Source organism: Chrysemys picta, chromosome 4, assembly GCF_011386835.1.
Source record: "Chrysemys picta bellii isolate R12L10 chromosome 4, ASM1138683v2, whole genome shotgun sequence".
NCBI classification, from domain to species: Eukaryota; Metazoa; Chordata; order Testudines; family Emydidae; genus Chrysemys; species Chrysemys picta.
Genome location: NC_088794.1, coordinates 52713127 through 52737014, shown reverse-complemented (window position 1 = coordinate 52737014; position 23888 = coordinate 52713127). Strand labels below are relative to the sequence as shown.

The 23888-nt window shown below is 40.7% G+C and overlaps 1 protein-coding gene across 2 annotated transcripts in view; it reads left to right on the top strand.

Annotated features, from left to right (window-relative positions):
- Positions 1-23888, top strand: part of KIAA1549L (KIAA1549 like) — a 200608-nt gene that overhangs the window by 101524 nt on the left and 75196 nt on the right. The window contains exons 2-7 of one of the 2 annotated variants that reach the window (XM_042857267.2): positions 7670-7996; positions 10901-11488; positions 13685-13797; positions 16524-16743; positions 19182-19315; positions 22055-22217. In XM_042857267.2, coding sequence (XP_042713201.2) covers positions 7670-7996; positions 10901-11488; positions 13685-13797; positions 16524-16743; positions 19182-19315; positions 22055-22217 — 1545 coding nt within the window. Of the gene's footprint in view, positions 1-7669; positions 11489-13684; positions 13798-16523; positions 16744-19181; positions 19316-22054; positions 22218-23888 lie in introns of both variants that reach the window. The other variant, XM_042857266.2, reaches the window with a different exon arrangement.

Genomic DNA, 23888 nt, shown 5'->3' with positions numbered 1-23888 from the left:
TGGCACAAAAGAAAAACTATAACACTATTTTGTGCAGCAGCCTCCCAGCCTGGAGCGCCTCTGCTCCATTTGGTTTCCAGAGTGGTAAAACACAGGCTTTCCTCAGAACTGGATCACTGTGTAGAATCTACTGCCAAGGACTCTGGCAGGATCCTTTCAGTCATTGTAAATCAATAGAACATTCAAACAGTCTTTTCTGAGGGGTGCAGAACTCTGGCAGGAATGAAGCAGTCTGTTCCCCAGTTTCTCCTGACCTTTCAGTCTGGCTGGTTCTGAGAGTCTCCAGGCTCAGTTCTGTCCTAGACTGGAAGAAAAGAGAAAATGTTCTTTATGAGAGACCCCAAGCTATTTCCTCCTCTTGCTTAAAGGCCTGCCCTGATGAGTTTATGGGAGACAGAATCTCTCTCTAATTGACAGACTGAATAGGTAGGTTCTCTAGCGTGGAGCAGGGACTTAAGCCATTCCTTACCTGATCTAGTGTAGAACATGTACACCGCAACTAGTTTTTTTCATATTCCCTGGCTTCTAACACCATACAGCAAATAGGGCCAAGTTTTCAAACCTCAGCTTTATAAGTGTGCAATTTGCGGTGGCCTGATCTAATCGTTGTACAGAAATGCAAGGTTTTATGGACATGGCAGACACATGCATTTTTGAAAAAAGAAGAACAGGAGTACTTGTGGCACCTTAGAGACTAACAAATTTATTAGAGCATATGCATCCGAAGAAGTGGGCTGTAGTCCACAAAAGCTTATGCTCTAATAAATTTGTTAGTCTCTAAGGTGCCACAAGTACTCCTGTTCTTCTTTTTGCAGATACAGACTAACACGGCTGCTACTCCGAAACATGCATTTTTGTTGATTGTAACCTTTTTTCAATATAGTCAACTTCACTGTAGGTTGGGCTGAAACCTTAGAATCCAGCCTTCTATAAGGGGCAGTGCTTATACGCACTGCCTCAGGAGCGGGGCAGGAACCAGACTATGGTCCTGGGGCTTCCCCCTTTTTCCAGGGAGACATAATCTCAACATCCTTTTTGATGGCATAGGTTACTTTCCTGTCTGCATCAGCTGTTGTATAGGAGCTGGTGCACTGGGGGGCAGAGCCAAAGCTTCCCACACTTCCCACCCCTGTGCAGAAGAGAGAGTGGCCATCATTGTCTGGGTGGGGTCCTAAGGTAAGGAGGCTCCTTATGCACTCTTACTTCTCTATGCAGGTCACAGGAGAGCTCACGATTGAGCCCTGTGTTTGTTTGTATAGGTGAAAATTCATAACTTTCTCTGGAAATGATTGGTTTCTCTCTTTCCTGCCTTGGCACATTTTGAAATATTTCCTGTTACTGAAAATGAAAAAGTTTATTAATCAATAATGGTTGTTTTAATGAGTTCACTGCTAAGTGGGTTTTAGCCCTAAGAAGAAGACGACAGTAAGTCAATAGCCTGAAGTATGATAGAACAAAAGGTCATCCTAAATAGGATAAATAACTAATGAAATGTACGAATTATGGCTCGGTGTGTAATTTAAGTGAGTACAGAGTTCTCAGGACAGAGTTTTTAATTTCATAGTCAGTTCAATTTGCTCTTTAGCTGCTTTTGCCAAGTGCTAGAGTTGCTGGTAGATTGTAAAGGTCACATTTTCTCCTGGGCAGACACTTTACCGCTGTAATTAACTATGCTAATCTGCATTTTCAGAGGCTGTTAATCTGAAACAGAAGTTGTAAATGTGGAAGGAATTTTAGTTTCAGTGGATTTACTAAAGCTGTCTCCAGTTGCTACCACTGCAACTCATGCACGCATGTCCCATCAGGCCATCTCTGTTCCTTCATGTGTCTTGGTTCTGGTCTCCTTGCTTCCTGGGACAGCCTGTGAAAGATTTCATGTTCCAGAAGGCAGCACACCACAACTTGTGTGTAAATGCTACAACTCAACGTCTTTGCCTCGTTAGGATCTTTTTCAAACCTCACCACGTACTTATACTTTTCTGGCTGTTATTTATCTGCATTTTAATATCAAATGCATGTTGATAGTCATTATGCCTGCTCTCACCTTGCAACTAAATACATTCTGCCCTTAATTAATATTCTTTTATTTCTCTGCTTCTCTTTGATAGTGTTGAATATTCACTCCTATTCAAAATGTCTTCCTTGAGCTTCTGAGGTGCTATTTTTTCTTGGTTCTCCTGTTTGCTTTTTAGCCAATCTTTGAACATTTGTTCCAATAGTTCCATCTCTTTCCCCCTCTCTTTGTCTGCTGTCGTGCTGCAGGAATTTATTCCTTAGCCCTCTCCACTCTTTATCTAGTCTCCTTCTAGGAGAGAGCAAGACCACCTAAGGGTTCAGCTGCATTACACTCTCTACTTTACCTCTCCTCTTCCTGAACTTTCACCCTCTGTCTAGGCCCACTTCTCCACCCACCTCTTATATCTTTGCCTGGATGTCTTCTCACCACATTGAGTTCTACATGGCTACAACTCCACCTCCAAATCCTCTACTTTCCCACTTTCTCTGCCGTTGCTGACACTTTTCCACTCCATTTCCCTCACATCTAGGCCTCCTGCTGTGTTGTTTCTGTATAGAGTCTCCACAATTCTTCCTTTCCTGTTTGTCCCCACTGCCAAAATCTTAGCCATGCTCCAGTAATTTCCTGTCTGCTCTCCTGGAACTGCATTTTTATTGGTCCCCTGGTCTCCTATTTTTTCCAAATCTTCTCCATTAAAAAAGACTACAGCTAAGGTTATCTTTCTTTCCCAGAGCTCTGTCTTCAAATTTGTGCACTGATCTCCTGAGTATTAAGTTCAAGCTTTTCCTGCATGCTTTTTTAGCCTTCCATAACTCTGTCCCCTTACACATAAGTCTTCCAAACTTCTCACACAGCTTTGATATATGTGTCGTACTATATTTCAAGAAGTATAGTCATTTATGCTCCTTTTATATCTGCAGTGATAACAAGTATTCCAGGTTCCCCCAAAGCCAGTTATAGGTGTAGTTATGTCATAGACAAAGATGGGATTTGGTCCTCTCCTCTCCAATTGCTACTAAAAATACTGCAGGGGCCTCCAAAGGAAGTGTTGCCGCAACATTGTATGAAGGATCCTGGCATGCATTTTTATTTGTTGGTCTCACCTCATTTTTGCTTCTTTGTTTCTCCTTCCTCGTCTTTGCAGCTGTTTCTTTCTGTCCCATTTTGGTGTGTTCTGCCTACCACTCACATACACATTTTATATATTTTTTTATTACTTGAGTCTCTGTTTGCATATTACTTGATCTCAGAGTGGTAGGTGCTTATGTTAATCCATCCATGCTCAACTAGGAAAGGGGTTGCTCTAATGTACATGCACTTGAGATTAAACTCCACACATTGGGAGGATTCTCTCACTTTCCGAGTACCCCAGCTACTCGCTAATGGAAGATGGTGATGTAAGAGTTGGAGATGTTTCTAGAAATGCACTGGTAGCCAGATGGAATCATAAGAAATTTCACAGCAGCAGTGTGACAGCCTTTTGAATCTGCCTAAAGAACACCTGGTAAGTAGTTCTGTAAACCCCCAGTCATTCAACAGAATGAGTGTGGATGCCTGGGGGATTTTGTTCACCAAAGGATGTAAAAGAAAAATTACCAGCTGGCATAGAAAAATACTTTACTTTAAAGTGAGGAGAAAAGGACTGGAGCTGGGTAGCTGTAAGTTGTGGAAGAGAAACAGCAGATGACTCCATAGCAGATGATATTCTTATTTGTTTTTTGCTACTCTAAGTTATGCCATACTTTCCTCTACATGTCAAACTGTGATAATCTAAGTTTGACACTCTCTCAAGTCTACAGTATCTCTTGTATGGTGCTGATGAGAATGATAACCTTCAAGTGTGAAGGAACAGAGAAAGAGAGAGAATGTTACAGATCATACATGGATTGATGTTGATGTATTCTGATGTTCTAGAAAGCAAAGCTTTCAGAAAAAAAAAATCTCTCTCTTGGTGTTTCCCTCTAGGAGTCATCTTCAGAAAGCAGTAGGTGAGTCTTGTATAATGTAAACCAGGGGTAGGCAAGCTAAGGCACGCGTGCTGAAGGTGGCACGCAAGCTGATTTTCAGTGGCACTCACACTGCCCGGGTCCTGGCCACCAGTCCGGGGCTCTGCATTTTAATTTAATTTTAAATGAAGGTTTTTAAACATTTTAAAAACCTTATTTACTTTACATACAACAATAGTTTAGTTATATATTATAGAATGAGACCTTCTAAAAATGTTAAAATGTATTACTGGCACGCAAAACCGTAAATTAGAGTGAATAAATGAAGACTCGGCACACCAATTCTGAAAGGTTGCCGACCCCTGATGTAAATCATGCAGAAGGCTTTGGCTCCATGAGGGGTGTAGCCCCCTGCCTTCACTAGCAGGACCAAGTAGTGATTTTGCCCCAGATCCCTAAGTGGCCCCCTCAAAGATTGAACTCGCAACCCTGGGTTTAACAGGCCAATGCTCAAACCACTGAGCTATCCCTCCCCCCTATAAATTGACCCCTCAAGGATTGAACTGACAACCCTGGGTTTAGGGGGCCAATGCTCAAACCACTGAGCTATCCCTCCGCCCCCGTGTTTTTTCACGCCCCGAGCGAGAAAGTTGCAGCGCTGTAAAGTGCCAGTGTAGACAAGCCCTTAGCTTATCTGAAATGACCTTGTCTTCCTTGAGTGCTCCTTTAGCACCTCAGTCATCGAGGAGTCCCACTGGTTGTTTGGCAGGCTTCCTTCTTCTGATATACTTAAACATATTTTTTCTGTTAGTTTTTGAGTCTTTTGGTATTTGCTCTTCAAATTCTTTTTTGGCCTGCCTCATTGGACTCCTACACTTGACTTGCAAGAGTTCACGCTTTTTTTTTTTAAAGGATGTCTTTTTGCCTCTAACCACTTCTTTTACTCTGTTTAGCCATGGTGCCAATTTTTTGGTCCTCGTATTATTCTCTTTAATTTGAGGTATACATTTAATTTGAGCCTCTATTATGGTGTTTTTAAAAAGTTTCCATGCAGCTTACAGGCATTTCAGTCTTGTGGCTTGTGATTGTTGCTTCCCCGAAAATTGGTGGAAGCCCTTTTGTGTGTGGATGCAAGGTATTTTTCAATCAATTGAGGGAAGAACAATAGGTGTAACATCTGTATTGTAGACATAGGGTTGTATGAGTCACATTGCCTCGTAGGGCTCCCCCTGGGATTGTGTGGTTTATGTAATACCTCCGACACAGGACTGTACTGAAGAGCAAAATCTAGCTCTTTGTACGTATAATAATTTAAACTAATTTTCCCCTATATAATATTTTGCTGCCTATATTTAGGAAATATCTGAGGATTTCATATTGGTGCATAATATTCTCTTCTTTCTCTCACTCCAATTAAGTATGCTGCTTCCCTAAAATAATTTGTATCTGGATGCCTTATTCTCAACATATGTTTCAACAAAGCCATTTCTCATCCTGATCCAATACAGTTCTTAAACAATATGATAAGAGGAAAGGTCTTTAATCCCTGTAATGTGAAAATGCTAGGTTGGACATGATATTACTTAGCTTAACTAGTGTGTTAATGCTAAATGGAAATACTTGTTTCAAAATAGTTTGGTCTCTGCATTTAATTTTCAAATTAAGATGTTTGCTATATGGTAAACAATAATATTGAGTTAGTAATAAACTAATCTGAATTACCTTTCACTCTGCAGTACTTGGCGGCCACTTGTGAGTATCTGTAGTTAAAATGTTTTGAATGGAAGATCTGTATATATGGTGGGTTGGAACCCAAACACAGGACTAGAGTAATAGAAGTACAGATTTAAGACCAGTAGGAACAACTTTGATCATCTATTCTGACCTGTCTGTATGTGTACAGAACAATGTGTAGCACAGATGCTGCACAGAGAAGGAATTGAGCCTAAGGCCTTGTCTACACTACCAGGGTAAGTCAACCTAAGTTACGCTACTCCAGTTACTTGAATAACGTAGTTGGAGTCACTGTAGCTTAGGTTAACTTACTGCAGTGTTCACACCACACTGCATCGACGGGAGATGCTCTCCTGTTGACTTATTTTACTCTTCTTGTTCTGGTGGAGTATTGGAATTGACCAGAGAGCACTCTGAGGTCGATTTAGCATGTCTTCACTAGACCTGATAAATCAACCCCCAGCTGCATTGATTGCAGGAGCATCAATCCCCAGTAAGTGGCCTCAGACAGGCATGATATCTTCCATGTTCCTTGCTTATTCCAGCGGTGTCATGATCTGCACTGACCCCTACTGGTAGTAGATTACCTCCTACCGGGCTGGCTCAGCTGCACTGCCAGGCTTATTGGGGGAGCTGAGCCAATGCCCTGCCTACTTCTTATCCACTTGACTGAGGGGTGCAATGTATTGAAAACTGTTAAAATTACAAGCTATCACTTCAAGTTTATAAGTGGTTTCAAAAGGGAGTAGGAGGTCTGTAGCATCTACTCCAACATTGGTTGAAGTCACATAGCAATGTGTATGTATGTGCGAGGAAAGGACCAGTTTTGTTACATCTGTAGTATCATTACCCATGCCCATTACAGGGGAGGGGTCTGCTCCCTCTTATGGCCTGGGTACATAGGCTGGGTCACAATCTGGCTGACAGTGAAATGGAAAAGGACAATGATAAGCTTTAGTTGATGGATCATCTCATGAAAAACAACAACAAAATGTTAATTTTGATCTTGATGGAGTCATAATTAAAATAAAAAGAATGTAAGGTTTTCCAAATTGTGATTTTTAAGCTTACCATGTAATCATTTTAAGAAAACAAAGCGTAGGAACAATATGGTGTAGAATGCTAAATAAATTGGTGCTAGAGATGTTTTATACATCTGCACATATCAAATAAGGAGTTTAATTTCCTCGTTTGTTTTTAATCCCCCCTAATCAATTTCATCCCTGTTATATTTTCTTGCCTTTCTGCCTATAATTACACACGTTATTAGAGCTGGCAAGATGACCATGTACAGATGCTTCATAGAGGAACCCAACCAATTTTGACTCTATTCCCATAATGTACAGTATGCTAAGTCAGTGATGTTTGGTTGTCAGAATCCATTCCCTCTGTATAGCTGCTTCTAAACCCTAACATCTTACATAATATTTTGAGAGGCAAGGTGGGTGAGGTAATATCTTTTATTAGACCAGCTTTTGTTGGTGGGAGAGACGAGCATTTGAGCTTCTCTCTCACTAGTAGAAGCCGGTCCAATAAAAGATATTATCTCTCCCACCTTTTGTCCCTAATATCCTGGGACCAACATGGTTACAACTACACTGCATATAATATTTTGACACAGTATGAAGATGATAACATCAGAAGTTGTCTCAAGCACAACAAGTTAGCTTCCTAGTAGGTTAAGCCATTCTAGTTTATGAGCAATATCAGTAATTATTTTGTATTATCACTGTAAGTAAAGTGTTATCTTTTATTTTTCTGTATAATGAAACAATGAGACAATTATGTTTATTCACATTGCATTTCTCATGTTCATATTTTTTAACTTTGATTGTTTATTCATTATGTCCTTCCAACACAGAGAAATAAGTCATTTACCTAGGATTAAACATTTCCTGTTCAGATTCACTGGTATAGTGTATCAAGATAACACTCCTTTTGCAAAATATTCATTTTAATTATTGTTTTATAGGTACCAAGCAACACCAAACAAATGTTGCCCCCTCTACAGAGTCTCTTGCTAACTGGAGATCTATATTTTCACCAACATGGCCTTCAACAGAAATTAAGTCTTCCTCAATGGCTGACATGTCAATGAGACAAACATTGGAGAATGCAAACTTGCTTCAGATAATAAAAACAACACTGACTGGCACCAGAACTATGGATCAAACTAATTTTTCACCCACCCTTTACCAAGGCAGTGGAAATAGTGCATCCCAGGAGCCTTCCGAAGTTTCAGCTGAATCACCAGTGAGGTCATCATCTCAAGATGTAGATGAAACAGCTATTGTATCAGGTTTGCCTCAAATCAATATGTTTGCCACATTGTCCACAAAGCCATCAATGACACATTCAAGTACTGCTGTGCCATCTCAGCTAACATCATTAGCAACTGTTCCATCACCATCATTTTCTTCATTGGTAATACAATCACCTCATACCATTATCTTTTCTAAGTTGACTGTACTACCCACCAAAGTGCCTTTATCCACAGATACTGAAAGTTCCTTCCACATAGATTCAACTGACTCTCATTTTAGTGCAAGCAGAGATAATCCACCAAGCACAGTCACTGCTGTAAATTCCAGTATAGTGAATCACACATTATCCAGAAGGGGTCCCAAAGAGGTCACAGGTACCACATCACTTAATAGCTTTGGATCAACAATGATACATTCCACAAAGACAATGGGAAGAGTGTCACCCTCAGAAAGTACGTCCCTACTATCTGCACACTCTTCTACTTCTCTGTCAGTAATATCCTCTCAGTCTTTCCTACCAATAGCTTCTGAAACGGTGTCATGGCTTCCTACTGAAAGAACTTCATTGTCTCACTCAACAGATAACGTGTCTTCTTCTGGAGCAATACCCACCAATCTGCCATTCAAGGCAGTGGTGACTGACAGAGAGAATGTCGTCAGCCCAGCTGCATCATCACCAGCTTTTAATAGTAAATCAGAGATTCCAATGGTTAGTACTTCATTCTTTCATACCGTGGGCACTATATCTGCATTACCAAAAGTGACAAGTCATCAGTCTTCCACATCAACTAATGACATGTCGGGTTCTACCAAGGCAATATTTTTATCACCAGCTTCTAATAGCCCAATGGGAGTCTCCCATTCAACAGAAAATAGGTCTTCCTTTACTGTGCCAAGAACATTTATTCCAGATGCAATAAGCACTAGCAATGCAGTAGTTCCACCACCAGCACCTACAAGTATATCAGACTTTCTTTTCAGAAAAACCACACTTCCTTATTCAACAGATAAAGAATCTTCCTTAATAACTGTGACAAATCATACTTTTAATATTATAGCACATACTAGCAATGCAACAAACTCAACACCAGCCTATGAGAACACTTCTACATTCCCTCTAATAAATATTTCGTCCCTTCCCTCAACAGTGTCAATCAGTCAAGTTTTTGGAAAAGAGGCAATTGATACAGTTTATGAAGCCAACACAGTGATATTATCAAGTGATTTTGAACATACTTTGCAACCTTTTGATGGCTCTTCAGTTAGAGAGGCATCCCATCAGTCTTTCGAAACAGGTAGTACAGCCAAAGTGTACACTAACATACACGCTAACAACGTCCTTTCTTATGGATCTCAACGTTCCAGAGTTTCTCCAGAAACTCGAGCCAGCAAACATACAACAGGAACAATGCTGCGTGAAAGTATTTTGAAAACAGAAATCATCGGTTCTGTTACTACATCTGCAGTATCATTACCCACTCCCAATACAGGCCTTTCAAAATCTGTGTTCACTATTAAAGATACACCTGCTATTCATAATTCTACAACTTCACAGCTTTCAGCTATTAATGGAGAAAGTCCAACTGTAGACTTAACAGAAAATGAAGAAACAAATACAGGAGCATTCACCATTGTCACTCCACATATAGAATATGCCCCTCTACCAGCTTTAAATAAACCTGATTTTTCCACTGATCAAGTTTCAATCACAGATGATACAAAACCATGGACCACTATTGTGCCTTCAGAATTATATGCATTTCCATCATTTGTTCCAGCAACAGAAGCCCCATACAGCCCAGCATCAGCTTTCTCTAGTATTTCAAATGCTGCCTCTGAAAGCAGTTTAGATACTACAAAGATACCTATAATTACTGTTTCAGCTTCTGAATGGAGTACTACGTCCGAGCTTACTTCAGCTGGTGTTAGAGTTCTGTCAGTAAAAGAAACAACCAACATTCCAATAATAGAAGTTTCTTCAAGCACTTCTTCATTAGAAACTGGGTATCACACCCCATATTCAACAATTTCAGGTCTGCAACCGCAAATAAATGATGTTACAAACAAACAAACTGCTTCTATCTCTGTAACTTTAGAAACATCTACATCTGCAACATCTAATCAAAATGTTTCAACTTCACCTTTGACTGAAATTAAGTCTCCTAATTTCACACAATTTAACATACGTTCATCTGCCCTGGAAATGTCTAGTGTTCAGTATTCGTCCCATGCTACCACTACAGCACTACCTGCAGCACAGTCAAAAAAAGATACTGACACAATTCAAAATGTTACTGAATTCTTCACTCTCAGGGACACTAACTTCACTGAAAACTTTGAAATATCCCCCCATCTGTATTTGCCTACAGTGAAGGATTTTGCAGCTGATGATACAAGTATTGCTTCTAGCACTCTGAAATCTCAGACAACCCATGGTGAAAATGTCTCTTCATCAACAAAAGCCTTATACACAACACAATCTGAGATACCATTGGCTTCTCAATTCACTGACAATTTGATTGTCTCAGCTAATAATGAAATTAGTTCTATCAGTGGTACACAACCAACAATTTCTTCCTTTCCAGTAGCCAAACAATCTTCAAGTTCAACACCGATATCTATTCTAACTACAAAAAAATACATGACTTCTGGAAATTTGACAGACTTTACAAACAGCTCTGTTTCAGAACCACCTAGTCACTTGACTAGCGTTATTCAAAAACAAGCTACGTTTAGTACAGAGACATGGCACGCAAATGGTACAGGTGATATTCTAATTACAGTTGCTGTACCTAATGAATCTACCAGTGGCACCCCATCGCAAACACATACCACCAATGCTTTGCAGTCAGTCATCATAACTTCTGTCCATGCATCGCCAACACAAATAACCTCTGCTTTTTTGCCAACAACCAACTTTACCCATTCTGTCATTACAGTGCTACCTTCAGTGTCGGCGGGTGCAATACCTACAGTAGCAACTTCAGAAGCAAAATCAGTAACAGGAAAATCTGCGCCAACTTCGTCCTTTTTTTCTCTAGGCACTGAAAATGCACCCTTGCTGTCTGTGACAGCATTAAGCACATTGATATCAACACTAGCAAAAAATAACAGTGCCTCAAAAATGACATCGACAGTACTAGCACATACAAACTTTCCGTTTGCACCAAGACACACACCTACATCACCCCCCCACACCACTGTTATGTTTCTAACCAATAAAGTTAGCACAGTCACAGCTTCCACACTGACATCCACAACACACACACAAAGACAGATAGAAACCACAGTACCTGACACCAAGAAATTCACAAGCTCAGAAATCACCAAAACATCAACTGCATATCCACTGACAATTACAGCAGCTTTGACATCTATTACAGCATCAGCGAAAACAACTAGGCTCCCCCCTGCTCCAGTGGAAAACAATTCTGCTGCTCCTACAACTGCAATTGCAACTTTCGCTAATGTGACAACAGTTCCCCCTCCGGAATGCCAGCTGTCCAGTAACCTTATGGTTAAATCAGGTATGGCTCTATACTCAGCTTGTTTGATTAGAAATACATTAGTTTTATATGAAGCATAGTTCATCATAAATAGAAAAGTTGTTTAAATACTGGTTAGTTTACTAAATAATTTAAGGGCTATGATGATTAATGTGGGGATTAGATACAATGGGGATGACTACACTAACAAGCTAAATAGATAGGTGATGGTGAGGCTAGTAAATATAGATAATAGATTTATGTATATACTTTTACATTCAACCGTATATATGCTTAAAGGAGGTAAGCTGCACGGTGGTGAAGCACATTATGATAGTTTGTTCCTTCCTCTGCAGTGACGGGCAGAGGTAACGGATTGAGGCAGGTTAAAATACTAGATAGATTTTTGTTCTGATATGGAATGGTATGTCATTTTGTAAAATCCTACGTACAGAAAAATTTCAAAGCAATGTTTAGCATTTCATATCATACATTTTCAAAATATTTTATTGTCACATGTTGACATACTGTACTAAATTTCTGATAATAGCACCACTTGTCATGGCTCTAATCTTAGTTTCTTAAAGTTGAGGTAAGGCCACTCCTAAGAATAGTAAATTGAATGGGGCCTCAGAAATCATTTTTTGCCAGTATAAGGGACTTAAGTTGGTGGTGTAGTTCAATAGTTCTCAACCTTTCCAGACTATTGTACCCCTTTCAGGACTCTGATTTGTCTTGCATACCCCAAGCTTCACCTCACTTAAAAACTACTTGCTTACCAACTCAGACATAAAAATACAAAAGTGTCTATTACTGAAAAATTGCTTACTTTCTCATTTTTTCCATATAATTATAAAATAAATCAAATGGAATATAAATATTGTACTTACATTTCAGTGTATAGTATATAGAGCAGTATAAAAAAGTCATTGTATAAAATTTTAGTTTGTACTGACTTGGCTAGTACTTTTTATTTAACCTGTTGTAAAACTAGACAAATATCTAGATGAGTTGATGTACCCCCAGAAGACCTTTGTGTACCGCTGATTGAGAACCACTGGCATAGTGTATCACCACATTAGATACTTAGCTTTGAGAGTTACAGAAGAAAGGGGGAGGTCTAGATAAAAGGGTATGCCAATTTATACAGGCATGGGAGGGGCTCAGGAGAGTGAAATCTGGAAATGATCATCTCTTGGATATATTATATCCTTATTCCTATGTCTGAGGATCCTAAATATCTGCAGCACTAACACAACATGTGCAGCAGCTGTGACAGACTGACAATATCCTGTAATATCTTGAACAACCTTATGGAATTAAGATAAACTTTACTGAATTAAGATAAACCTTATTGAAGTAGGTTTAATACTTTTGGGGCATATTGTATTAAAATACAATTGTGTATGTGCTGTTGCGGCATTGTATGTACCTTCTCTAGGAGGGAGTGGGGATGCTAATGAACTTCCCCTGTTATCAGCCTTTAATGCCATCTCCTCTCTAAAGATATGCATATACTCTCTCGTCATAGAGCATCTTCACCAGATGCGCTAGAGTGGCACAGCTGCATTGGAATAGCTGCGTTGATGTAGCACTTCTAGTGTAGACTAGCCCTTAGTCTGTCTGCAAAGTATTCTACAAAAATGCCACGAGTAAATGATCCAGTCTTTGCCCCAGAGCAATCAACTAATCAACAAATGTTTGGACAATTTCTATAATGAAAGTAACAGTGGATATGAAATGCCATTTTTATTTGTTTGTTTCCACTTTTGAGAAGTAGAAATATTAATTTGCCCTCTTTTTATGAAAATGTGCAGTGCATATTCTTCCACACAGTCCTCCCTGAACCTTCCTGTACCATGAGCCCTGTGAGGCAATGCCACAGCAATTGTGTTAGAATGCTCCATCAGTCTGTCTTCAGATAGTCTGGTGATAGTGTACTCTCCTGAAAACAACAGCGTGTTGGTAACTCAGTGTTTTTAAAAAAATACTGCAACTGTTAGCCCGTGATCCCCCAAAATAGGCCTTGTACACTGAGGACTGGAGAACTCTGGGCCTTGGCTAGCTCTTGCAGTATTTAACTTCCGTGTACCTGATGCACAGCATGGCTTCTTACTGGATCTTCTTTGAGTTATGACCGAATGACTGTGATCAAAATTAGAAAAAAAATAAACCAACCCTCAAGCAAACAGCATATTGATGTTTCAAACGAATGTGTAACTTGGTGTTGTTTAACAGTTCTGTTCCTGAACACAAGAAGGCTGCTGATCAGCAATTCCTTAAAAGAGAATGTGACAAAAGGACTCACCCAAGCATTGAGACAAGCTTTCAACCAAAATGTCAACGCTCAAGTAAGCAAGTTTAGTTAGCTTATATGGTAAAATAAGTTTCTTCCCCCCATCCCACCCCCCAAAAAAGGACTTTTGTACTGAATATTAGTAGTCTGTGAAAGATTTTTTGTTTTGTTTTTTTGTGTTTTTAATCATATGAATTAAGGGCATCCTAGTTAGTTTCTAACTCCTGTATCTCATCTCATATCCCTTAGACCCAATTCAAACAAAAAGGCATAAGGCCTCCAAGACCCACAAAACTCAGTAGTTTACGATTGTGATATGCAGAACCAGGTACCCTTTGATGGAATTGTGTACTGAATGCAATTCAGTCCATGAAGTGGTGCTAGATATTCTAAAGATGGTATTAACTACTGGGAGGTTGAGGGAGTCATCGTCTTCTCTTCCCAACGGTTCCTTATCCACTTGGCTCTAGCAGAGGGAGCAGTGTTATGAGAAGCAGAGGCTGCCTGGCTGGTTGCTCAGCAGGGCTGCAATGGCCCGTGATGGCCAGCAGGCCCGTCCTGCAGCCCTGCTGGATGTGAGAGATCTCAGGGCTGCCAAATGTGTGAGACAAGATGCATGGCACATGGCAGGCTTGTTTTTGGCTCTACAATAGTTAGCATATTTAACCCCATAGTTTACCCAATTTTTTTCCTTCTCTTTCACCTCATCAAGGCCTGCCCCCACCCAAAAACAAAAACAAAAAATCAGAAAACTGGTGTTTGGAGCTTAAAAAAAAAAGGATTTAGAATGACACATTCTGAGGCTTTCAAATTTTATTGCCAGTAACAGATAAGGAAGAAATCAATTTTTCCCCCAAAACTTTCATGACATCAGTACTGTTTAATAACAACAGACTGTTTTGATTGTGCATCCAATTAATGGCAAACTGATATGTTTTGGAGAGTTTTCTTTGGTCATTAAATAATACAGTTCTCTATGCATCTGAGAACTTCACTGATATGATTAAGTCCAAATGGCAATTCAGCATTTCAAGGGACAAAGATTTACTTTAGCTCGCGTTTCTCCTTTTTATGGTTAGATTTTATTTAACTTGTTTTTCTATAAGTTCTGATGTAATGGTTTGTTGTATAACTCTCTCTAGCTGAGTTTAGCAGGCTAACTGTAAATACGAGCGTATATAGTATTTCTTTGTCATTTGCAGTCAGGTTTTTGTTGTTCTGAAGATACAGCATTTCTATTAATCTTCTTTAAACCAGAAATAAAATGGTCTTTTCTACAAAAGCCCCTGATTTTTTTATTTTTTAAAAATGGACTGCAACTTTATTGGGCTGCTTTGTGGGCAAGTCAAGGTGGGGAATTTTATTTGCAGAAATTGGGTGCATTGCAGACGTGGGAATCAGTTTTGGGGAAAAGTGCGTGGCTTTTGGTAACTTTCCCAGGGAAGAAAGGAAGGGGTGGCCCAAACACTATGTGGGCTCTAACAGTTTTAGGGTTACTTTTATGGTGGCTGTCATTTTATTTTAAAAGGTAAAAAGGGGGAAGAGAGGCAGTTGTCTCTTTTGCACATTGTGGGAGATGGCTACTGACAGCAGCAGCTTCTTCCTCTTGAAGGCCAGGAATGAGTACAGCCATGTAGAGAGCCAAGTACTTCCACAGCTTAATACGGCTCAGCTGCAACAGCATGGCCAGTAAATGGGTTGTCACTGCTGTCAATCCATCCTCCACTTTGGAAGCCTAGTACCTGATACATTCGCTTCTACAGTGACAAAAAAACCTTGCAGTTGGGAGAAAACAATTTCTACCAAAATAAATGAGAGTGGCATGTTCATTACTTTCCATCTAAATGACATGAAATTCTGGGTTATCTGGAATGTAAGCCCAGAATTAAATAGACCGTTAGAGCCACATTCTGTATAAAGTGAGGGACGGAGCTCCCATTACTATAAACAGGGGGTTCTTTGCACAGCTCTGCTTACAGCATATTGGCTGTAAGTAAAGACACAAAAAGGGAACATTGATAAAAATGATGGAGGAAGGACAAAAATCATCCTATTTGAGTAAATTGTGGAAAGTCCGGTTTGGTTGTTGAGCTATAACTCTACAAATTTCTCCTTTCCCTTTCGCATGCTAAGTAGGCAGGGGAAGATGGCAGTAGTGAGCTTAGAGAGCTTGTTCCCAATGATGGCTATACAGGCTGCAGAGTAGCTGTACTGTCACTCCTTTCCTTCTGGGTTTTGTTCCTCTCCCCTTTAATGGAGGAGCCCAACTTGATGTAGTGCTAGGCACAAGTTTTGAGCCTAACAACCCAAGAAATTGTACGTTCTTGGGGCATTTTTTTTTCTCTATTCCTGTTCTTTGCTGTGGCTCACTGTTGTGCTCATTTTGCAGATGGTCCGTGCCCAGAACTTCTGCTGATGGCAATGATAGGTTTGCCTGTCGAGAGAGCGCTGAGTACATAGAACAGAGCCCCAAGTGAAGTTAGGGGGTCAGGCAGTAAAGAATTTTATCCTTACACTCTTTTGGTCCTGAGCCTGAAAACATTGACACACACATGAGAACTTAGTGAAACTTCTTGTGTGTGAAGTTACTCGTGTATCAGGGTTTTCAGGATGGGAACTTTAGATTTTAGATTCAAAATTAAAATTACTGTATATTGCACCTCCTGCCCTAAAGGAGATTACACGCAAAACCTCTAGGAAATCCCATTCAGAATGAAAAAATCCAATAGCGTAGTAATTAAAATGGAAATTAAAAAAAGACATTTTCCCTGTGTGTTTTAGGTTGAAATTCTGGAACAATCAAACAACGTGACAGTTGGTTACTACGTTACGAAGGGGAGGTTGGTTTTTATACCTGCTGTTGTTATTGAAATGCTCATTGCTTATGGTATTAGCAACACCACAGCGGACATAAAGCAGCATGTGCCAAATCTTCAGTCTGTTGCTGTACTGGCCTTACCATGGAATCCATTACCTGCATACCATTTCCAACTGAAAACAGGCAAGTAATAAAATCACATATCTGGTGTAACAGTTGCACAACTTGTGATTAGATAGTTGGTTGTGTGTGTGTGTTCTCCCTGTGTACTGTCCTAGCTCTGCACAGACAGTTGGCACAGCAGACCTCGAGCGAACCGCCCAATGACCACAAGCTCTTTTAAGGTATGAAGGCGCCCAGCCAGATTTATTGTCGACGAAGCATGGTAATAGCACCTGGAACTCTCTGAGGAGACTAAGACATGTATGCCCATAACAGTGGACACAGCTCAGTCAGTGGCGGGACTTTCCACTGTCCCCTAGGCTGACCAAAGACACTCCCTCTGAGATACATCTTTATATACCAATACAAAAGTTATGTACTGTCATCCTGACCTTATCTTTTAGGAGGGGTCAGTGTGTTTCTGTTATCCTTGGGGAATGTTTTTGTACCATCCTTGATATTGGGATGTGTTTGCGTGAGTACTATGTACTTAGCACTTCTTAGGAATGTGGATTTCTGCAATATCAGCCCTGTTCTTGCCAGATTCTGTGAGCAGGTCCTGCCTCATACCAGGCCTCTGATACAAGGGCTTATGTCTCAGGCTCTCTTCCTACTACACAACTTGCTGTCAGTTCAGACATCAGTTCCTCTCAGAGAAAACAGTGATCTAAATTTGGTACCCAGTTCCATGTGTGCAGTCCCATTTACTCCTGGGGGCATTCTGTGCACAATACACCTCTACCCCGCTATAACGCTGTCCTCGGGAGCCAAAAAATCTTACTGCATTATAGGTGAAACCGCGTTATATCGAACTTGCTTTGATCCGCCGGAGCACGCAGCCCCGCCCCCCCGGAGCGCTGCTTTATCGCGTTATATCCAAATGCGTGTTATATCGGGTCGCGTTATATCGGGGTAGAGGTGTATTTTAAAATTCTCCAAATTTTATTTGTCAAAATAACACTACATAATCACACCAGTTTCAATTATTTTGTTAATTTATTTCAAAATACCTGTCAGCAAGTATGTCTGTAACAATATGGGCACACACAAATTTCCCCCCAGGAGTAGAGAGTTAAAGAAACCTCTATGACAATCCAGTTCCTGTTTCTCTGCCCTCTTCCCGCCCCCCAGCCCAACCAGGGGGCCAGACACCCACATCCCCTCTCCCTCAGAGACCACCTGGGGCAACCTCCTCCCCCCCCCCCCGTAGCCAATGCACCCGAACCCTCTCCTCCCCAGAGCTCAGCTGCAGGGCCCCTTGCCCAGACACCCATCCCCCTCCCTCCCAGAGCACAGGGATACAGAGGGAGAAACAGCCTGATGCTCGGTCCCAGGCTTACATGGAGTTTCCTGCGTGCTGCCCTCTCCTTCTCTCAAAGCATGCTGGGAACTGCAGTTGCCAGAAACCCTCTAGCTCCCTCCCCCCAGCAGTGTCTTCTATATACAAGTTGGGCTCTGCCGGAACCAGTGGCCCCTAGTGGCGGCTAGCAGCACTGCAGCCCATTTCTATGGGGGGAAATGAAATTCTGCATGCACAACGTTAATTTCTGCAAAATTCTGCAATGCGCAGTGGCACAGAATTCCTCCAGGAGTACCCATTGTCCGTGCCCTATCTCTTTAAATGTGAGAATGGTGGGACATCTTTATCCCGGGTGCAACTCCGCTGAAAACAGTGGAGTTACACCTGGGATGAATTGGACCCAATACATTTAAATATTTGAAATCCTCAGACCTTGAACTAAATGTGTGAAATGTATTCTGAAGCATATTATGTATTTCCTATGATGCCGGGAGCCCCATATATGCATATAGGGTCTTGCTGGACCAACTGGGGTCTTGGATTCCAAACATCCTAAACCTGGGTTATCATTTTAACCTCTCTGTAACACTACTGCAATATTCAGTGCAGAGTAATAGGAGAATGTGGGGGAATTGGTCCATACTTACCTTGTGTCTCCAGACTGATTCCCCATATAGTAGGTGAAGTGTTGCACTAGCAGGTCAGCCTGTAAAGACACATTTTGAATTTCAAAGAGATTTCATAAGCATATAAAATATATTACAAATATCTTGTTGAGTATATTATTATCCAGAGAAAAAAGAATGAGAATCTGTATGATGATTTTTTTTCTTTCCTATGAGGTTAAAATCCTTAAAGATTTTAAAGATTTCATTCATGTTTTAAAATGCTTTTTGTTTGTCCCTTAGCCTTTGAACAAGAACATGCAATCATACATATCACTTTTATTTATGCTTTTAATCACAGATTTTAATTCTTGTATTTTATCTTAATGATAAACTGTTTATAATGCTGCTTAAAAACATAAGCAAACCTCACATGATATTACTATCTCTTGTTTAATTTCTTAAATTTATCATTTTGGTGTGACTCACTATAGGAGTTATGCAGACTAGGAATATATTTTCACTAAAACTCACACATACTATTCCTGTTGTAGAGCTGCAGTTTGTTGGTCAAGCAGACAACATACAGTCATGCAAATTTGTTCAGACCATGGAGCAACGGTTACGAAAAGCATTCGAGGATGCTGAAAGAAAGGTCTTAAATACTAGCAACAACTTAACAGTTCAGGTAAAATTTAACCTCTTTAGCCAATCTTTAAGTCACATATGATTATTCCCTGCTGTTAAGAGTGCTTGTAGACATTATGTTAATGTCAACACAATAAACTTGATAGTCACTTTGGAAATGTTTTTATATTTTGATATTAAATTAGGTATGCTGTTTTACATTTTACTAAGATCTTATGGATGCAACATTTGTGAAAAAAGATGATGAAGCACAGTTGCATAAAAAGCTGTTTTATTATTTGAAAAACCATTATTCATGTCACTTTTCTGAATTGAAAATTTACTGAGTTTCAGGTTTACGTAGAGTCATCATTCTAATACTATTTGTATTTATTACAAGTCAGCTCCAACAAACCTCCTTCTGCCAATAAAGTGTAAGATACTTTTCTCTATATTGTTACTGAACTTTGAAGTGTAGAACATGTCATTTCTGGCACTCTGACTAAGAACCAGTGGGTCTATTCATGTGTGTAAAGTTAAAGATGTGCAAGTGTTTGCAGGATCAGAACCAAGGGAATGAATCACCTTTCTTTATGTCCTATATGCTCCGTGTTTGTAAATCTGTGCTGTGCACCATGGGCTTGATCCTGCAAAGAGCGTACAAAGATTTATGGGAGTGGAGAGTCCTCACATGCCTAAAGTTACTCATGTAGTTACTGCTCTGGGATTAGTTCTGTTAAAAGAGTCACTTCATGCTCCTGACTGGGAGCCTGGTGCTGGCTCCCATCAGTTCCTATGCTGATTTCAAGGGCCAGCAGGGCACCATCCCAGCTCACCAGGTCCTCATGAAACATGGATGGCTGTATACTGGGCACAGTGCCCAGGATCTAGTCAAAGTAATCATAAAATGGGCATGTTATTGGCAGGTTGCCTGAAGTTCAGTTCTTGTCCCTGGTCTTCTCGTATTTGTTCTTTGGCCTCTAAATATGCTCCCTACAATGATCACCTGTCTAGAAAACCTACAGAGCTGCCAGTTTTTTAGCTGTCTGCTGCAATGCTTGGTCATTCCTGGTGCTTAAGTCCACAGTTTTACTGACCTTGCACCAGAGAGTCACCAAAATCTGGCTGTCCTCCTGTGACCAGGAAGCAGTTAGCTTTACAAAAGGCTTGATCGGTTCACTTTCCATTGCAAACCCAGGAGGCTCTCTGATAGTATGCTTGCAGATTGGTAATCAGAGAAGAATGGGTTAACTCTGACTTGAGCTACTGCCATTCGCAAAGGGGCGAGGTGTGTGTGCTTTCTTCTGTTTTCAATAGAGTGGATTGCAGATTGTTGGGATAGAAAGGACTATGGAAATTGTCCCAAGGAACTGTGGGATACTTCCGACTGACTCCAGAGACCTGAGTCAAGCAGGGCTGCATCTATTCTGCCAAACAATAGGGTTTGGACCTTGGGTCCTGGCTTAACTCGAGCTCCGACCCTCCAGCCTTCAGGTCTGAGCAATTGCAATGTACATGCATGGGGGAGTTAGGCTTAAGCTGAGCTCAAGCCCAGGCTTATGTTGAAGTGTACTCATATCCTTATAAAGCCTGTGTTAGTGATAAATACATTAAACATTGGGTTTATTGATTACAGTCCTGTGTGTTTTTGATATCCTGTAGAATCACCAGTGATAATCAGAGCAGAGAATTCTATCAAGTGACTATACTGTGACACATTTTGTGTGTTGACTGTAACTCTAAAAAGAGGCAGTTAAATCAAATGATTATTTATATGAATAAGCATAAAGCAAAACCTACATAAAAGCAGTAAAGTTAACCTTTTTTTCTTTTATACCTCAATAATCTCCTAGTCTGTGGCTGGTATGTGTGGCAATATAGGAGGAGAAGGGAGGTACAACAGAGCTTTTTTCAGCACCCCTCTTTCCTTCCTGTATTCCTCATAGATACCAGACACAGTATGGGTAGAGGCAGGCTCCAAGATGGGGGTGAGGAAGAGAGCAGACAGCCATTCAACACAGCAGCAAGATCAGAAAGAAAGGGGAGGACCTTTTCCCATGAAGCTGGAAGAGAGAGGAGGAGATTTATGTCACCTCAGTAGGATGATAGAGAAGGGACTGATGCCCCTTGAGGAGTACATGGGGGGGAGGGGGCTGCCACTTCCCCATAGTAAAGGCTTTTAATATTTTATCTGTCAAATAATCAGTCTCACCCTCCTTGTATTTTTGCCATTTTTCCATCGAAAATCAGGAATAGAATTTCTGGTCCTCACTCGGGGCTACAGTCCACAGGGCCAGCTCCAGGCACCAGCTAAGGAAGCAAGTGCTTGGGGCGGCCAATACAAAGGGGCGGCACTCTGTTCGGTATCGGGGCGGCATGTCCGGGTCTTTGGCGGAAATTCGGCTGCGGGTCCCTCAGTCCCTCTCTTCCTCTTTGATCTGCCGCCAAAGTGCCGCCGAAGAGGAAGAGAGGGAGTGAAGGACCCGCCACTGTACTGCCGCCGAAGCATGGAGTGGTGCGATTGAGCTGCCGCCGGAGTGCCGCCGATCGGCTTTTTTTTTTTTTTTTTTTGCCGCTTGGGGCGGCAGAAGACCTGGAGCCAGCCCTGCTACTCCTGTTCCACCTGCCTCTGTTCAGTAATGAAGCTACATGTGCTAAACAGAGCACATCCTTTTTACAGAAAATGATGATCACAGTTAACATTTCTCTGATTTGTTATTCGGACTGATTATATAAAATGTGCGAACTAACGAGTTGAAATGTAGCCTCCCACTGTTTCTTTACTTTTGTTTTGTTTCAGATTTTGAACACATCAAATGTCTCCCAAGCTGTCACTTTGTTTTATGTGGTGAGCAATCAAAGTACAGCCCTAAATGGCACCATCTCCAGCTACCTTCTTAATCAGCTTTCAGCTGAGCTGGTGGGATTCTATCTTACCTATCCGCCACTGACCATTGCAGAATGTAAGCTCTTACATTATAGTGTTCTGTAAAGATTTGCTGACTCTGCTTGAAGTACTTTGAAATGTAACAAATGGAAATCTAAAATGCATTTTATTTTATTTATTTATTTCAATTTAACATATTAAATAGACACCTATCCCGGCCTCTAGGAACCCTGGTAAATATTTAAGAATGCATAAAACTTCTTCCTCCCCCCACCCCTCTCCCAGTGGCAAAACAGTGGCAGATCTCACACAACTATAAAGCCAGCACTGAATCAAAAAAACCATAACAAAACATCCCTAGCTCTCTCTCTACCCCGCAAGTATCACCCTCACCAATGGCCTGATTCTGCACCATTATATTAATGGGAGTTTTGACATTAACTTCAGCAGGAGCAGAATTAGAGTCCAAATGCCTGTTGAAATAGATGGACTTTGTAGTGCTCTGAATGTCACCAGATCCAGGTTCTTTTGAAACCATTAGAGTGGGGAATGGGTGAAGGCCTTGAAGTGAAGAGCAGAAGAACTGTGTTTAAAAACCTATTTGAAACAACTCTTTGGTGCCTTTTCTGAGTGTCTTATGCTAACTTTGCAAGACATTTCTTTAAATCACAAACAAGGTTTAAATATTTCAGGATGAAGTTTTCATTTCACGCTATGAAGCCTCTTATTTCCCTGTGTTATGAAACAAGGATGCTGTGAATCAGTGAAAATCGTGCCTCAGGGCAGTACGCACAGAATGTATTCTCTTTGACCCATGTAATATTCTGATTTCCATAAAATGAGTGAAGACACAAGAATATTGGTAGCTATGAGGATTTTTGCTTGATCATTTAAATTCGGCCTGTGAAATTAGGCTCAGTGTAATTACGAGTTTGCTATTCACAGGAAAAGATCAGTGTAAATGGAGACAAACACACAACGGGGGAACATTAATATGTAATAGTGGTCTTGAGTTAAAAGAGGGCAGGTTCCAATTGATCTTACTATGCATAAGTCTTCATGATACACTTCTCAACTATTAAAGAATGTGTTGGAATAACAATAAAGGTCTGGCTTAAGCTACAGTAGCCAAGAAATTCAAACACTGTCTTCGACCCAGCCTATCAGACCTATCCATTTCATGGGATTCTCAATGTGTTATTTTCCATTCCGTATGGAATGTTGCAATAACTAGTCCTAACAGGGTAGGGCTAAGCAAAGCTTTTTGCTCCTACCTCTGAATTATTGGAGTTTGTATCTTAAGAGAAAATCCTTAGAAACTGTAATACATTTCCTGGCCTAATGAAACAGTGTTGTCACACTTCAGAAGTCGGGGAAATGTTAAATCACCCTTTTGGTCCTTTCTTCCTTATTGAGAAATAACCATATAGAGCCACATTTTGACCCCCTTTCTCACACTGATGATGAGGTGCTCTTCCAAATAGTCCCCTTGAAGTCATTTGCATGAGTAACTGCTCACTCATCAATGCGAGTAGGCCAGGAGTCTCAGCCTAACCCTGTCTTTGTAGAATGGCCATCTGTCACTCAGAGTACAGGGATTCACATAGTATGGTTATTTCTCAATGGCAATCCACTATGATTGTACAAATCAGCCCATCACAACCAATCGCAGTGCAGGGAACTGAATTACTGTGGTTGAAACTGTACAGTTTTGCATCACTAACTGTACTGCATCTTGGACTGCCTG